The 18,129-nt window shown below is 42.2% G+C and overlaps 1 protein-coding gene across 2 annotated transcripts; it reads left to right on the plus strand.

Moving 5' to 3' along the window:
* Positions 1-2,203: 2,203 nt before the first annotated feature.
* ogdhl (oxoglutarate dehydrogenase L) lies at positions 2,204-18,073 on the plus strand. 2 transcript variants are annotated; one of them, XM_086121663.1, is made up of 25 exons: positions 2,204-2,315; positions 2,378-2,516; positions 3,357-3,571; positions 3,846-4,016; positions 4,625-4,727; positions 5,540-5,655; positions 5,898-6,052; positions 6,834-6,980; positions 7,540-7,630; positions 7,707-7,886; positions 7,962-8,090; positions 8,508-8,687; positions 8,946-9,098; positions 9,784-9,886; positions 10,010-10,138; positions 10,532-10,682; positions 11,622-11,749; positions 11,833-12,011; positions 12,745-12,816; positions 13,400-13,525; positions 14,552-14,624; positions 14,708-14,871; positions 15,227-15,381; positions 15,454-15,589; positions 15,727-18,073. In XM_086121663.1, exons 3-24 carry the CDS (start codon positions 3,359-3,361, stop codon positions 15,575-15,577), a joined length of 3,042 nt encoding a protein of 1,013 aa, XP_085977789.1. In that variant the 5' UTR covers positions 2,204-2,315; positions 2,378-2,516; positions 3,357-3,358; the 3' UTR covers positions 15,578-15,589; positions 15,727-18,073. The 2 variants fall into 2 exon arrangements, with proteins under 2 accessions (XP_085977789.1, XP_085977788.1); XM_086121662.1 differs by having other exon boundaries at positions 15,454-18,073.
* Positions 18,074-18,129: the final 56 nt, after the last annotated feature.

The raw sequence follows: 18,129 nt of genomic DNA on the forward strand, positions 1-18,129 counted from the left end.
ATTCGGCTCTCCTAAGTGGATTACCCATAAATACGCCTCGAAACGAGACTTTGGTACAAAGTCACTTTGGGGATGTCAGACCCAGACACTGTTGACATTTTGCCAAGTAGGATCAGCTTGTTTTGCGCCGTATTTATTTTGCTTCTGTCTTCTAAATTAACGATTAACTTGTTCTCTGAGCTTTGATCACCAGAAGTCGTTGCTGCGGTCAACAAAGATCCCACTCGCAGGCGAAAACGTCCGCCTGATGTTCTTTGGTTGCATGAACAAACTTGAGACATTTTTGGGGATTGTTGTTTAATCCCAAATCGTGATGGTAATTATTCTAAACAGGATGTGATTTAACACAGAGCCTGTAGTATGTTACCCAGCAGCGCAAGTCTTTGCAACCGCCGAGCCTATTAATAAAACGCCAGGAAAGAAATGGCCCTCGCTCCGTCTTTGTCAGACGGCTGAGTCGCCCCGACAAAATGGCATTTCTGTTCATAATTGCCTGACCCTACTTTCTGCAGGTCACGTGGGGAGCAATGGCGAAGACGCATGCAAATAATGAGTCTGCAGGTTGCCAATATTAGAGAAGATGGGGAGATTTAGCGCATTATTATTTATAAGAACATCGACATCGTTTTTTTTAATTGATAAAAATGTGAAGAATTTGAAATTTCATGGTTTGTCATCAATGATTCCACCGCTCTTACTGATGTTTTAAGGTTTTTGCTGCGGAAATGTTTCAAAATATGTATCAAAGTACTTTCTACAGGTATAGTATTTAAAGTCATGCCATGAGTCAGAATAGCCAGTGTGAGAATCATGGGAATCCGATTTTTCTGCGGATTCTCATGCAACATCTCGTATACCTTTTCCCTCTTCTTTTTTTTATTTTTATATCCCTCCCCTTTTTTTCACCCAGCTCGCAGCCAGCAAGTATGAATGATGAAAGTCAAAATGAGGAGCAGCATTTTTAAATTGGGCTCGGACAATTATTTGATTGTTTTTTAGCCCATCAATCTGAAACCACTTGCCCAAATGCCCTCGCACCCACACCTCCACCTCCAAAGTTTTAACAAAGCTTCTACAAATTGTTTCTTCCTTCCGTATGTGTTTTGTTCTCTGGCTTCCTGTCACATTCTAGAAACATGAATGTTGGCTTCATTGAGGACTAAATTGGCCATTGTGCGAAAAATGTGAGCGTGAATGCTTTTATTTATTTATTTTATGTCTCTGTCCTGATGTACTCGCAACCAGTCCAGGGTGTACCCCACTTCACGCTTGGATAAAGTACCACAAGTGAGTTTTTAGCATAGAATTAGTAAATACATGAAATATAACATCGTAGCATTTATGCTAATAGCACGTTGACACGAAGCACATTAGAGTGACTTTTTAAAAATGTATTTTAAAAAAAGGATTAAGGTAACAGGACTGCTGTGATTTTACTCTATGGTTATAATTAAATAAGAATAGCGTCATACTGAAAATAACAAATACAAATAATGACTAACGGAAGACATAACATAAACCTCTGTTCCCAGGTACAGACCGGAGGCACCGGGCAGGAGCTCAGAAAGGTAAGGTGGGGCGGGGCAATTTGAAGATTTGAAAACAAATAATACGATTTTTTTTTTAAAAAGAACTCTAAAATGTATAGGGAGCCAGTGAAAGGATGCCAGGGTAGGAGTTATGTGCTCCCTCTTACGAGTGTACCAGTCAAGAGGCGAGCAGCAGCATTCTGGACCCACTGGAGACGCTTAATGGAGGATTGGCTGACACCAAAGTCAAGTGTATTAGTCGAACCCCCGAGATGTGACGAAGGCATGAATTCCTTTTTCAAAGTGCTCTTGAGAAAGAAAAGGCTTTACTTTAGCAAGCTGCCTAAAATGAAAGAAGCCGGCGTTAACAACAGCACCAATTTGCCGGTCCAATTCACAACCAGTACATTTGACATGAATACCTTTCTTGCACTCTTATTCAAAGCCGAGCCTTGATGATCAAATTTCAAATTGCATTTCAGTTAGATGAAGGTGTACCTCATGTTGTGTCCGCTGAGAATATTGTTTTGCCAGCTGTTGCCAGATAAGCAATGACCCAGTGTTTGTTTGTTTGTTTATTTTTTCTTTGTCTCACTCAGTTTTCGTCCGTGCTTGCGTGCGTGTGGTGGTACAGTTGTACAGATGTACCACCTGACCCGCTGGCAGGGGATGGGGGAGGGTTGGTCGGGTCATAGGTGGTGCAAGTACTTTAGAATCTGTGTCCCCTTCACCGTGTCCACTGTCCCACATCGGAAGTCTGCGGCGATGTTATTGTAGCAGCTGAAGGTAAACGTTAACGCACATGAGTTATATATACATTTTTTTAACATGCTGTCCTTTGCACTCAGATTCGATAGACGTCACACACAGGCCATCAGGAAGATTATGGGGGGATTTACATTGAAGGCAGAGGATTAGCGGCCCTGTCACATAGCACAGACGAGCATCATAACAAAGGCAAAGTTAAAAGCACCGCGGCGAGAACAGGTGAGAGGACGCGCATCGCGATCGCATGTTTGACTTTGTGTTTTTTTTTTACGGTGCGCAAATGACTCGTAACTCCTTGCAGCAGCATCCATCGTAATTCGGAGAGCACATTGTTTTAATGTTTACGATCGAGCTGCTCTTCTTACGACAAACGCAATCAAACGGTCCTGCGGTAAAAGTTGATACCGCCAGGACGTTCACTACGCAGCGATTTTGTATGAAAAGAAAAATGTTTACTTGGGGCTACGATGAACTGGGTTGACTTAATTGCCATTTCCCAAACAGTTCTTAATGGGACACGCAACTCCATAAAAGAGGTGACAAAAGTACATTTAAGTACTGATCCTTAGGTTAAAAAAATGATCAGAATTCTGATCAGGAAGTGGCGAAAACAAGTTTTTGATGAAAAGAAACATGAAAGGCAGAACAGTGACGTAGACGCTAATATGTTTGGCTTTTCTGTCACCTCAAACTATAACACAACAGGGACAAGACTGAGAAAGTGCTTTCGATGGCAAAATAATTTATATCCTGATATAAAGCATGGCTCGAGTGTGGCTTTTGTACATGGTGTTCGTCATTCACGCTAAGCATCATCACGGCGTCCGCTCGTACTCAATTTATACCATTCCATGTACATTTTATTCGAATTTCAGGTCCCTTGGTCCCTTAGCTTGTTCAACTTCCAATTTCCATTTAACGTAACAACCTGCGATTTGCCGCCTAATCTTCATCTTTTACTCAAAAGCTGTGCCGATCTCATATCCCCCAAAAGGCCACAACACACATTTAATGAATATAAAAACGTCAACAGTCAATTGTTTTCTCTTTGTCCCTCAGCCATGAGTCGGTTTCGGGCATTGGCGGGCGTGCTGAGGGGTGGTGGAGGAGGTCCGTGGTGGCGAGGCGGTGGAGGGACCCTGGCCAGGCGCAGACCTCATCCTTGGAGAACATGTTCCTCCGAGGTCGCACCCTCTCAAGCGGTCACCAGTAGCTCCAACTATGTGGAGGACATGTACTTTGCCTGGCTGGAGGATCATAATAATGTTCATGAGGTAACTGTGTGCAACAAATCAAAACACACAAAAGTGCATGTAATTTATTCACGATAGTATATCAAATAATCAGACCTCAAATTTGGGCTTGCAAAGCAAAAAAATACAAATAAAATGGACCAGGTAACTGCTCCTAACTTGAAAAAGTTGTTACACAAATAAGTCAAGGTAACACGGAATATGAAAATCGTCCATTCCAGTATGAAGTCCATTTTCTCACTCAACGATATTTCCTGCTCATGTTTTTTCTCCTCCTCTGAATTTGTCTCTCCAGTCGTGGGACACCTTCTTCCAGAACATGGAGAAATCTGGCGCACCTGACGAGGAGGCGGAGAGACGTCCCTCCCCTCTTCTCCGGGGCCGAGTCGCGTCCCATTCGCCAAATGTGACACAGAAAGTGGTGGAGGACCACCTGGCTGTGCATACGCTCATCAGAGCTTACCAGGTCATCCACACAAACACATTCATATACTCCCAAATATGTAATTATTTTTGAAAAATGAGTATCTGAGTAACTGTGTATCTTAAGCAAACAAAATTAAACGGGTGTCTCAATAAAAGCTAGCTGTAAAAATTTTGACGCGTTCAAACAGCTGAGCATTATTTTAACTAATTTCACAAACCTGAACAAATTGTTAGGCTAGTTGCATAATTGCCCAAGTTGTATTTTATTACTGCAACAATATGAATAAAATACTCCAATAAGCTCGATAATAATAATAATAAAAAAATCTTCTTGAAGTAAAAAACTAAAACACTAATGAAGCATTTGCACAATGAAGCTAATAAAATGTTCATTTTGTGCAACACATGTGCTTTCTTTAATTCTTTTTTTTTTCAACCTTCCCCTAAATTTCCCCACTAATGAATCAAATACTATCTGTTCGATCCGTTCTGAATACTTGTTGCAAGGTGAAAATGCATGGCAGAAAGATACGGAAGAAAACTCCCGCGGGGCTCCCGCAGAGCAACTAAGTGGCATCTCCAGCTGTTCATACTCAACAGTATGATGACAAAGTATAAGATGAAATGATGTCTCTGTATTCTTTCTAGATTCGAGGTCATCACGTGGCCCAGTTGGACCCTCTGGGCATCTTGGACGCGGATCTGGACTCGTTTGTTCCGTCTGACCTCATCACCACCATTGATAAATTAGGTGAGCAGCGGAATACACTCACAAACAAACACACTCACAGGTTTGTTTGTGTGTATTCACACTTGCATAAAAGGTCCGGACCAGCGTGGGAAACAAAACCCCGTTGTGTGTAAAGCAGAACAAACGGGGTAGGTTTGAACCCCTTAAAAATATAGATAATACTTTAGAGTATTATTTTCTCATTTAAAAAAGCACGTTACAAAATTTTACTTTTCGTTATTTTGGGTCCTTGGAACCGATTAATGCCATTTCTATTTATTTTAATGGGGAAAGATAATCTGAGGACCGCCACAAGGAGCAACAAGCAAGAAAAACACCAAGAAGGAGCGCATGCGTGTGTGTGTGTGTGTCACAGCATTGCATTACATTCTGCCATTCTGCATTATATTATCACGAGGCTGATATAGCTTGCTAATGATACGTAATGAGCCCTTTACTTGGTCAGTACGTGGATCTATTCTTAGCCCCCTTCTTTTCCTCTTTGCCTTGTTGTTAATGTGATTTGCACCTGTCTCCTCTTATGTGCCGAGTGAGCTTTGAGCTCCAGCAGCACTCAGGTGGTCTGCTCGACTTTTGCGAGAGTGTCCAATGTAGAAAATACGATACAGGAAAAAATATATATAATTTTTAAAAAAATTCTATAAATCACAGTTGCGTTACGAAACACGATAGAAAATGGATGCATGGGGCTTCAAACAAGTTTCACATTTAAATTCACATCTAAATGGCTCTGACGAAGCAGGTAGGCATGATTATTTTCTTCAAATCACTTTGAATTGAAATGATATGTTTGTTGATACTACCGTACGTAGGTTTCTACGGTCTGCACGAGTCCGACTTGGATCGCAGCTTCCGTCTACCTCACACCACCTTCATCGGCGGTGGAGAGACGACTCTTCCTCTCAGGGAGGTCATACGTCGACTTGAGGTACACGCCCTATAAAGGTTTATAATTGTCGATAGATGCCGCAAAATGGCCCCAAAGCACTACTTGTAGATCAGACATGGATTTGGCCTGATCAAATAATGCTCCTCCTCTCACTTTAGTTTAATACATAGTAATAAAATGTAATAGTAGTTTAATCCTTCTAACACAAACACCTTCACATGAGGCCCTTCAGCTAGCAAAGGATGTGCCGCATTATTATTTTCTCCTTTGTCCCATCCCAGGCATCCTACTGCGGTCACGTGGGGGTGGAATTCATGTTCATCAACAACGTGGAGCAGTGCCAGTGGATCCGTCAGAAGTTCGAGACTCCCGGAATCATGCGTTTCACCAATGCCGAGAAGAGAACGCTGCTGGCTCGCCTGATCAGATCAACGCGGTCAGGAATGAAAGGAAGGATCTAAGACCCATTAAGGAATGCACAGCATACAGTATTGCCAAGTCATAGATCATACTGAGAACTCGTCTTTTATAGTATATTATAATTTTTGTGTGGTGAAATAAGCTCCAAAGCCTCACCGCATTATCCTTTTTTCTCTCTCTCTCTCAATTACAACATCGAGAGCACAAACACTCTCAACCTTGAAATCAGCCGTTCCCAATCTGACCTAGAAATTTAAAGTAAATTACTTCTAGATTAGATAACAACCCGCCAAATTTGAATGATTAAATATTGCCGATACAGTATATAAATATTTCCCGAGACAACGAGGCGCTCTAAAGCAGACACACCTCTGTGGAACACTTACTGGCTGCCAAATCAAACTTTTGAATCTTAAAAAAAAAAAAAAAAAAATCCACCTTCCTTTCTATTCTCTCTTTGCTTGATGTGTGCGCACTTATGGCCGACAACAAGGCACGACAGTGACCATGCAACAAGAATATCCGAAGAGAGGTTGCAAATCGGTAGGATTATGGTTTCACAGTAGACAACTATTTTCTAACTAATTCCACAGAATTTCCTGGCGGTTGCCAAGACATTCATTTTTTTCTCAATGAATAAAATATGGCAAAATCTAGGCATATGGGTTTCTATACTAACTGCAAATGTTCTTATTGGGCCTTCTATCTTGTGCCATAGCAGCAATGTCGCTTTTCTAAATCTACTTTCACATTCACAGACCAGTTCAAAGCAGCCTGTACTGTGTCTGACTTGATAGGTTTGAGGACTTCCTGGCCAGGAAGTGGTCGTCTGAGAAACGCTTTGGACTGGAAGGTTGCGAAGTCCTCATCCCGGCACTTAAGACCATCATTGACAGCTCCAGCGCCGCCGGCATAGACAGCGTGATCATGGGGATGCCGCATCGGTAATGCGCATCATTACACCTTGTCAAAACTCGAAAAACTATGAAAAATAACATTTAAAAAAAAAAAGTGAACAGTTTTATCATGATATTTCACTGAGTATCCTGTTGCTCATTGTGGTATGTGAACTATGGCCACCAGGGGGTAGAATTTTACAGTCGTACTGCACGACATACATTTTTAATTGTGAAAAAGAAAAATTAAGCTGTTCAGTTCATTCTTCACCGAGGATAAAGAGTATATTCCTGTGGGTATTTTCTTAGCTCTGTCTTAGCAAACTCCGTTAGCTTGTCTATGGTGTTTTGCACTTTATGTTAGCATGAGGCTAGTAGACTTGCGTAAGTTAAAGTGGTTTGGTTGAATGAACAATAGCTTATAATTGTCTTTGTTTTATTTTGAGTTTTGATGGAAACTTCAGCTGGGAGTGTCACTAAACAAGTTGAAGCCTCTTTTTTTTTGAAGAAGAATTGTTCACTGTCTGCCAAACCGCTGTTTGTTGTGGTGTTTGCTGCTACCACTCCAAGTACAGGTTCCACTCGCTCTTTTAATGTGCGCTTCCAGGGGTCGACTTAACGTCTTGGCCAATGTGATCCGCAAAGACTTGAACCAGATCTTCTGTCAGTTCGACCCCAAATTAGAGGCTGCGGATGAAGTGAGAACACCTCCACCAAAGTAGTGGCCCCTCTCAAAAATATCTTTACGTTAACCTGCTTTTTATTCTCCCACAGGGTTCCGGGGACGTCAAATACCACCTCGGGATGTACCACGAGAGAATAAATCGTGGGACGGACAAGAACATCACTCTGTCCCTCATGGCCAACCCCTCCCACTTGGAGGCGGTGGATCCAGTAGTCCAAGGCAAGGCCAAAGCGGAGCAGTTCTACAGGGGAGACGCGTTTGGCAAAAAAGTTAGCATTGTCCTAAGATGGAGCTTTCGTACTTGTACTCGAAATTGGCGTAAACAAGAAATGTTGTTTTTCCAGGTGATGTCCATCTTGATGCACGGAGACGCCGCTTTCGCTGGCCAAGGTGTCGTATATGAAACGTTCCACCTCAGCGAACTCCCCTCTTACACCACACATGGTACCATCCATGTGGTGGTCAACAATCAGGTGAAATGGCAATTCTTCAGTGTTTTTAACGATAAAAGCAAGTAGGCAAGGGGAATTCAATAGGAATTCAAGCCGCAAATCCACTAATATTGGCAACTTGGCAAACGAGGCATGGAAAGCTAATCCATCCTAGCTTCATTTAAGACCTTTGAGTAGTTTTTACGAGACAACTTACCGTCATTTTTAATTTTTTTATTTTAATGTTCCGCACATGAAATACACGTTTACACGCATAAAAAAAACCCTAAGAGGAATACAATAACAATTAAAAACAAAACAAAGCATTAAAAAAAAAAACCCTAACCAAATAAAAATTTATGAAAACTTTAAGTACATTAAAAAAAAAAAAAAACAACTCAAACCCTGCTTTCATTTCATGTCAGTTCACCCCGGCGCGGTTGCCTTTCTCGCCCGCAGATCGGCTTCACGACCGACCCCCGGATGGCCCGCTCCTCCCCTTACCCCACCGATGTGGCTCGAGTGGTCAACGCTCCCATCTTCCACGTCAACGCAGACGACCCCGAAGCCGTCATGTACGTGTGCCGCGTGGCCGCCGAGTGGAGGAATGCCTTCAACAAAGATGTCGTCATTGACCTGGTCCGTCCTTGAAGTACAGTGGTGTGTGTGTGTGTGTGGGTGGGGTTGCCAACCAAATTTTTTGTTGCAAGAAAGTTTCTGAGACACAGAATGTTTTTATGGAACGCATTAATGGTATTTCAGTTCATTTCAATGGGGAAATTCGATTTGATACTTTGAGGTCAAGCTTTTGTCTCATACATATTTATTTTTGAAGATTGAAGAGAGGCCATTTGAGTCGTTTTAAATGTATTTTATTTGTGTGTGTATTTATCACAGGTGTGTTACAGGCGCTTTGGCCACAATGAAATGGACGAGCCGTTGTTCACCCAGCCGCTGATGTACAAGCAGATCCGGCGTCAGGAGCACGTGTTGAAGAAGTACTCTGACAAGCTCATTGGCGAGGGAGTGGTGACGCTGCAGGAATTTGAGGTGTGTTTTGTGTGTGTGTGTGTGTGTGTGTGTGTGTGCAAGCGTTTTCCAAACAAATTTCCCACTCGATTTGATTTGTACGCCATCGATCAAAGGTTCTCTGTATAATTACAATTTCAACTGTGAGTAATTGCAAGAGGCCGCCCTTTGATTGATGAATTTATTGATGAAGGGGCATATCCTAATAAGTTCATGTCCATGAAGAATAACAGCGACATAACAGCCTTCTTCTCTTTGCAGGATTGAAAGCGCAAATTAAATATGCGGACGAGTAGATGGCGGCAGCATTGTCTCTGCTGCTTTCAATTTACTGTTGCGATTCAATCACCCAAGTTTTACATCGGTCTCCCGTGCCATTCACTGACAGTTCAAGTGTGTCATTCACTGGAAAGCACTCTGGTTCCTCATTTCAAGCAGGCGCGTCGGAATATTCGTAAGAAGATTGTGTTCATTATCTGGTATGGTGCTACCGTGGCTCACAAATCGCTGGTGCTTGGTGGACATTGTTTGTCATTGCAATGGGGACCTTTGCTAATAGTCCATTCACCATACAGAAGGCTATTTACTGCCACTCAAGACTTTATTTTTTATTCACTGTTCCTGCAGTTGTGCTTGTGAGCAAGCAATATTTTCTCCTAATGAATGTTTTGTTTCCCCCCCCCACAAACGTGTGTCATGTTTGCAGGAGGAAGTGGCCAAATACGACAAGATATGCGAGGAGGCGTACGGCAGCTCCAAGGACGAGAAGATCTCACAAATACGACACTGGCTGGACTCACCCTGGCCAAGTACCGAAGTTTCTTCCTCTCATCGCCAAAAAAAGAAAAATATTTCATCAGCTTTTCACTGAGTCGGTTGCGCAACACCTCTTGGCGACGATGATGACGAATGTTACCCTGACTTCCTTCTAGAATTCTTCACAGCAGAAGGAGAACCTAAGACCATGAGTTGCCCCCCCACAGGACTGGATGAGGAGGTTTTGCAGCATATCGGCCAGACCGCCAGCTCTGTGCCTTTGGGAGATTTTAACATTCATCCTGGTGAAATACACAACCGCCATCATTAAACTCATTCGGTACCGGCCAATTCTGGACCAAGTCTGAAAAGACGTATAAAAACGTCTTTGGGAGTGAATGAGTTAATGAATAACATATATATATATATATATATACACACCTGTATGTGTGTGTGTGTGTTAGTCGTTCTCATTAATGCGTGTTCCTAATACTGTGGCCTGTAAGATGACTGTACCACACCAAGACAATTTATTCGCTTTGGAATTCCTCTCCAAGAAATCTCAACATCAGCCAGACTTTTAGTGTCCACAGTTGACAACACCACCTGTCATTTTACACTTTCTGCTTGCTCATCATTCCGCCCCCCGCCCTCCCCAAAACCACCCACCCTCTGGCTCCTCTGTGTGCGCCTACAAGGTTTGTCTCGTATCCTGCGCAGCCGGGCAGACTTGGTGAGGAGCGGTCAGTTGGACTGGGCCTTGGGAGAGTACGTGGCCTTCGGGTCGCTTCTCAAAGACGGCGTCCACGTGCGACTCAGCGGGCAAGACGTCGAAAGGGGAACGTTCAGGTGAGTCTCCGTCACAGTGACACAACTTAAATGTCATTCATTGGCGCCAAGATGCCACAGGACGGTGTCAAAGCACTGGTTTTGTTTAAATGAAGTTCCTCAATACACTTTATCATAGTTCCTTGGTGCCCAGATGCAGCAAATCACTATTTTTGTCAAAATGAATTCCCTCAATTCAGTATGCAGTTCCTTGGCACTCAGATGCCAGACGATGCAGCAAAGCACTACTTTTGTCCGGAGGAAGCATCTCAATAAATTAATGTTCACTTCTCCCCACTCGCTTTCAGAGCAGCAGTACAGTTTTTCAGAAGGGGACATTTGAATCGTAAATTTTACTAATCCTACTCTTTTTTTTTTTTTTTTTTTTTTTTTTTAATTGAACACGTTTTACAAATACTGGCACCTGAAAAATCTACTTGCATACAATCACAAACTACCTTGTTACTTGTCCGCACTGTCCCACTCCACTGGCCCTTTTTTGTCCATCTTCCATCCTCCCTTCACTTTTATATCGAAAATGTTTTTTCCAGCCACTTTTCAGCACTTTGCTCTCTCTCGGTCTGCCGTGTACCGGTCTTGACCTCCCCACTCCCCTCCTCCCGCCTCCACTTTGTTTACCTCCCGCTGTCGGTCTCTCACGTCCTCTTCTCGCAGGAGCCGAACATATTGGCGCGTTCCGCTTCAGCGCGTGTATCGGCGGCGCGCCAAACTTGACGCGTTTGCGTGTGGGAATGCGTGCGCCCTCTTTTCCTCGCTAATGGGGCCCCCCGATGACAGACGACGCACCGTGTGCGCGCATTTGTGTAAAAATGATGTGCGAGTATGCGGGGGCTTATGTGTGGATGTTTTTGAATTTTGCTACTTTTGGTTTTCTATTGTTTCAAAAAAGTGTTCAAGACGTTGTTGTTGTTCCTTTTTTTTTTTTTGCATGTTTCCTAGTCACCGTCATCATGTTCTCCATGACCAAGAGGTGGACAAACGCATCTGTGTCCCCATGAACCACCTGTGGGCCGACCAGGCGCCCTACACTGTCTGCAACAGTTCCTTATCCGAGTACGGCGTGCTCGGTAGGTGGGCGAGCCGCACCCCCCCCCCCCCCCCCCCCCCAATCAACCCGTCGCTGATCTGTGGGCGCCGTTTTCCTTTCCAGGGTTCGAGCTGGGCTTCGCCATGGCCAGTCCCAACGCCCTGGTCCTGTGGGAGGCGCAGTTTGGAGACTTCCACAACACGGCCCAGTGCATCATCGACCAGTTCATCAGCTCGGGGCAGGCCAAGTGGGTCCGCCACAACGGCATTGTCCTGCTCCTCCCTCACGGGATGGAGGGAATGGTAAGAGAGACATTTTAGAGACGACTTTTGTCTCGAATCAGCATCCTGATATGCCACATTTGTGAGGTGCATGTATTCTCTCAACAAAGGAGAAGCGCTCATTAAGACAGCGGCTTGAAATGGTGAAACTATTGAATAGACGGTCCTGAAAACCTGGATTCACCCATTTTTAATATGCTCATTTTTATATATTATATTTATATTTATTCATATACTTTTTGTCTTCTACTTTGTCCATTTCATAATTTTGCTGCTGTAAATTGGGAATATCTCCATTGTGAGACAACTAAAGGTTTTCTTGTCTTATCTTAGAAAATTTCAACATTATGTGAAAAGAATAGGCCTTTTGTGTCAGCAGAAAAGGTCTTTTTTGCCGCTTTGGAAAGATTTGAGCAAAACATATTTAACCTTTGGAATTTTCACTATAGTTAATTTTCATTTCGTTTTGACTTGCATCTTTTAAATTGAGTTTGTTTTAGTTCAGTTTTCACTGCAGAGTCGTTTGGAATTTTTTATTTTGGTCAATTCTATATTTTAGTTCAATTATTAGTTTCAGTATTAGTTTTAGTTTTTTCCCCCCCTCTCAATACGCAGTATTTTGACAGATGAATGGCTTTTTCATTCATTTAAATGGCGACAAGTAACTAGTTAATTAAATTGTGTTACCACCTTGTTCACGGTGCATTTACATTTCACCACAGCGCGACATTTAATAGTCTCCTCTTGTCTTCAGGGTCCGGAACATTCCTCAGCACGACCTGAGCGCTTCCTGCAAATGAGCAAAGATGACCCGGATCACTTTCCTGTAGGTCCACCTGGGACAAGTCACATTTTAAAAACACTTTCAGATGATTTTATTATTTTTTTGTGTAGCTACTCCAACTTCCTCTCACATTCCAAATACATGCATGTCATTTTCATAGAAATCGCTTCCTGCTATATCATCAACAGTTTATGTGATGATTGCCAATTTTTTCATTAAGGGCCCCTGAGGGACTCTTGTGTTCAGCACTCAGTCGGGTCCTGTGTGCCGGCTGGTTTGAGGCAGCGATCAGCAGAAGGCTGCCAAATTCATCTGCAAATGGGATATTCAAACCATTAGTGGGGGGTGGGGGGGTGTATGGAATTTCCTCCGTGTATGTTTGTAGAATGGTCAGCTGTGCTTGAGTATCCTGATATTTGGAGCCGACGCAATCCTCGATGTGCTTGTTTGGGAATTTGGCTCAGCTCTCTGCGCCTTGCCGGACACTCCAGCACTCCCAGAGCTTGTCCGTTGACATGCCCCCACCGCGTCTGACAATTCGGTGGTAGAAATTAGACTCAAGGTTACGCCGCACCCTTTTTTTTTTTTTTTTTTTTAACGCCCTCTCCTCTTTTCTCACATGAAGGAGTTTGCTGGAGATTTTGAAGTGCAGCAGCTGTACGAGTGCAACTGGATCGTGGTTAACTGCTCCACGCCTGCTAACTACTGTCATGTGCTCAGACGGCAGATTCTGCTGCCGTTCAGGAAGCCGGTAATGCACGACTGTCTTCATTTTCCAAAACAAATGTATGCCCCACGACCCCTTTTTATTTATTTTTTATTATTTTAGCACCGTCTGTGACAAACTGCTCAAAAGTGTTTTTGAACAGCAGGTGTGAAGCATTATCATGATATTGGCTCATAACTATGTATGCGGTAGATTTTTGATCTTCATAATAATGCACCAGTTTTTTATAGCAGTTCAATAATTAACTGACCTTTTTCTTTCGAGCAGAAGCCAGAAAGGTTTGTGCAAACCGCGACAGTATTTCAAACTGTTTCCAATTCACTGTTTTCATTGTAGGTATTGTGTACTTTTGGAATTATGACCAAAAAGATCAACTTCTGTTTACCTCAGATCTTAACATATTTTTTACATATGTTTTGGAGATTTTGCCATGGTCCAATGAAACCGAGATTGAACTCTTTGGCCATGCACGCATGCATGCGCGCACATGCATGTGCACACACTACTAAATACTACTACTACTAAATAGCATGCTTATGCAACAGCATTGCTGTATTTCCTATTTTTAAAATGATTTATGATTAATTTTTTAAAAACTTTGCTGCCATTCGGTCAAAATCTGCTAAGAAAGGCTTCAGCTCACCTGTGGCCCTCATGATAGCAAACATGGTTGGATCATATGATTTGCGTTCATAATTAACAGCCCGACTTCTGACTGAAACTTTTAGGCTGTACATGAATTATTCGGGGGGGAGGGGGGTTGTTCGTTTTTTTTTTTTTTTATGCACAGCTTTCACTGTTTTTCAGCTACAGTGACTGTCTTAAGTGATCCCCTGTCGCATCCAAATGTGTCGCTCTGTTGAGCATGAGAAAACAAACTAGCCTGAGCAAATCAGTGAGACTGTCTATAGGGAATATGGTATCATTCTTTTCAGTACAAAGTCTCAATTCTGCTTTTGGTTGACTGAACACTCAGGCATTGTCCCTGTGCTGATGTCACACACTGGAGGGGAAAAAAAGTCAAAAAAACTTTCTTTTCTCGTTGCACAGCTGATTATATTCACGCCTAAATCTCTGCTGAGGCACACTGACGCCAGGTCCAGTTTTAATGACCTCGCCAAAGGTATACTTTGACCCATTTTCCCATACTTTGATGCAAGGTTCCAAAAAAATGTCATGAAACTAAAATCGCGTTAACTTGTGTAGGCACTAAATTTAAGAGGCTGATTCCAGACGAAGGCCCGGCGAGTCAAAACCCAGATGGGGTGAGACGGTTGATCTTCTGCACCGGAAAAGTCTACTACGAACTGAACAAAGAGAGAAAGCGGCAAAACTTGGACAAAGACGTCGCCATCGTCAGACTGGAGCAGGTTTGCTACACCAAGCCTAAACAGAATGGCACCCAATCACAGAACATCATGCACAGTTTGAACAATATCATTAATCATCATTTATATACAACTGCACTAAGATATCCTTTATTAGTCCCACACTGGGGAAATTTACAGCCTCCAGCAGCAAGAATGTAGGCAGAAAGAAGAAGAAAAAACAAACAAACACCGTCCACGCTACACGCTGGGGGAAAAAAATTGAATGGACAAAATTTCATTTCGTCACACGTTTGCCCGGAATCAGATCGGGATCCAACATATATTTTCTATTAGCACTACTCGGCTACTCGCAACGCAAAGTACTGGCGCAGTGATGCAGTTTCTTCTTTTCCAGATCTCTCCATTCCCCTTTGACCTGGTCCGAGCGGAGGTGGAGAAACACGAGCGGGCCGAACTGGTCTGGTGTCAGGAGGAGCACAAGAACACGGGTTACTACAACTACGTCCGGCCTCGCCTACTCACCGTGGTGGCCGGCAAGAGGCCTGTCTGGTGAGAAGGCGCCGATTCGGTTGGACGCGAGAGGGTGGGAGAGTCGGGCCTCATTTGTCGTTTCTCCGAAAGGTATGCCGGGCGGGACCCCGCCGCCGCGCCCGCGACGGGGAACAAGTCGACCCACCTGAACGAGCTGAAAAAGTTCATGGACGCGGCTTTCGACCCGAGCGCCTTCCAGGAGAGGAATGCTTGAACTGGACGGAAGGTGCGCTTTTAATTTTATTATTAAGTGTTGAAAATTAACCTGACACGCTTCACTGTAGAAGTGGAAGTTTTTTATTATTATTATAATTTTTTTAATGATGACAGTCTTGGAACATATTTTTTCTCTTTGGGGTTTAGAATAATTTTGATGATTATATGCGCAGTCGCTTCTCGGAACCCAGACGCAATCAGTTCCAGGAAGTTGTTTGACAGTTGATGTGTTTGGATTCTGAATTGGTTCATTTTCCCCACGGTTGGAAGTACTGTCGTGACGTTCTGCTCATTCTTGGACTATCACAGCACAACTTCACTCCGGTTCCATTTTGAGTTTATTCTCAGACCATAAAGAACATTTTTTTGTTATAACGTTGACTTTTTTTTCCTAATTGGTCAAAGATGTTTGACTATTTTTTAAAAATCTGTGATGCAAGTCACCTTTTCTAGATTTTTTTTTTCTGTACCAATTCTGAATCGACCCTTTTTCTGTTGTCACGTCTGGTTTTCATAACAATAATAATAATAATAATGATAACGGTGATAACAGGACTACTTTCTCATAACATGATTCTTGATATTTTCCACGGTAAAACATTTTTGGGGTAAAATTATGACTTTCTTCTCACCCCATTTTGAATTTATTCTAGGAACAATCCAACTTTTTTGGTGTTCAAATTGTAGTTTATTTACATAATTTTAACCATTTTTATCTTGTGTCATTTTGTTGTAAATTTGCGGTGAGTCAATTCCTGCGACTCATTCTTTTGTTGCTGTTTTTTTTTTTTTTTTTTGGTTTCCTTTTGTTGTAAAAGTTTGACTCGGTTCCATTTTGAGTGTATTTTAGAAACATTTGAGTTGTTTTTTTTTTTTTTTTTTGGCTGACATTCGGACTTGATTTCTTGCTGCGTTCATTTTTGTCACATCCTCTTTTTTTTATAATGTTCTGACTATTTTCTTTCCACTTGGTCTTTTCTCGCAACACTGCATCCAATTTAATATAATCTTTTTTTTTCTTATGGGTCATGACTTTATTTTCATTCTTATCACATTACGTATTGTTTTGGTAACATGACAAGTTTATACTCGGTCCACTTGCACTGTCTTTTCATTGCATTTGTTTTTTTTTCTCTTGCAACCGATTGTCTTTCGTCTCTTTATTTGTCTTATTTTTTAGCTTGTTAGCTAATCTTATAATATCACGATTTTATTGTTCTCTTAAATTTTTTGTCACATTACGTCATTATTCTCGTTGAAGTTTCAATTGACTTTCACAACATGACTTTTTTCACTGTTAATTTTTTTTTTCAGAATTATTTGCTTGTTCCTGTCACAGTAAGAATTGTTATTTCTTGTCACATTGCGGTTAACGTTTCTTTCTGATTTAGTATTTTGGAGACTTTATTTTGGTTTGCAAAACATTTTTCGTGTGCGGGGGTTGGTTACATTCGATTTTGTTCTTTTCGCCTAGAACTTTTTTGTCGTGTCACACTTGGACTTCATCTTGAGATGATACTTCCAACACCGACTTTATTGGCCTGACATCAGGTTGTTTAATTTTTAATACTCCTTTGAAGTCAACAGCACCGCTCCCCAGCTGTTTTCTCCAAAGATAACGGGACGTCTTATATTAGGTAATTAGAACCACTCTTGACAGGCGTCGGTAGTTGTGTGTATGCGAGCTGTTGGTGAAGAAGAGCCTCTTTATTGTCACGGCTCGCTTCATTAGCAGACATCAGCCAGCTGGCTTTTGGCTTGTTTGCTTTTTTTTTGTTTTGTTTTGCTTATAGGGCTCACAAGGCGCAAACACAACAAAGCCCGAGAGGCGTGAAGAGCAATTCTGACACTCAGTCGTCCCATTCAGATGCTCACGTGTAAATAATCGTGCCATGGCTGTGAACTGTTCCGTGAATGTCTATTTGAGTCAGAATTCACACACAATAAGTCAAAACGCTTCTGAACTTCTTTCATATCAATGCGGGTTGCTTAGTATTGTCGCCGTTTTGTGAGAAAGACATCTGTCCATTTTTGGCATTTTTCAAATGTTTACGCGATGTCTGAAACGCGGACACCCTTTACCGTACACATTTCTAAAAGTGACAAAAATGGACATACGCGTTTTTTACAGGACAGCAACGATATGTTGCTTAATATGGAGCGTGTCTTTTTTGACAATCCTTTTTTTTTTTTTTTTTTTAAACAATATCCGTGCAAGTCCGTATTTGGAGTTCCTCACGTTCAATGTAGTAGCAGGTTTTGCCACAACATGCCGAGCCAAAATGAGTTCCACTGAAAAAAATGCAGTGTGAAGATTTATAGCACAATTACTATAACCATAATTTCCGTATGATGTACACTCACGGCCTTTGAAATTATATGTGAACACAAAGCGAATGGATTTTTATCAGTATTTTGATGTTTGATTCTCTTGGGGGTTTTTTTGGTGTCAGTTTTACAATAAATGTCAACTGCGAGTGACAAACAGCTTGAAGCAAGCATGCTTTGCTTCTAAATTGGAGACCCGTGCCAACGAGTCATCGTTTCGCC

This window comes from Hippocampus guttulatus, chromosome 10 (assembly GCF_054856545.1).
Source record: "Hippocampus guttulatus isolate MCC_2025c chromosome 10, RoL_Hgut_1.0, whole genome shotgun sequence".
NCBI lineage: Eukaryota > Metazoa > Chordata > Actinopteri > Syngnathiformes > Syngnathidae > Hippocampus > Hippocampus guttulatus.

Coding starts and splice junctions, on each gene's coding strand:
- ogdhl (XM_086121662.1), top strand. CDS start 3,359: ATGAGTCGGTTTCGGGCATTGGCGGGCGTGCTGAGGGGTGGTGGAGGA. Junction 3,572..3,845: donor ATCATAATAATGTTCATGAG/GTAACTGTGTGC, acceptor TTGTCTCTCCAG/TCGTGGGACACCTTCTTCCA. Junction 4,728..5,539: donor CACCACCATTGATAAATTAG/GTGAGCAGCGGA, acceptor TACCGTACGTAG/GTTTCTACGGTCTGCACGAG.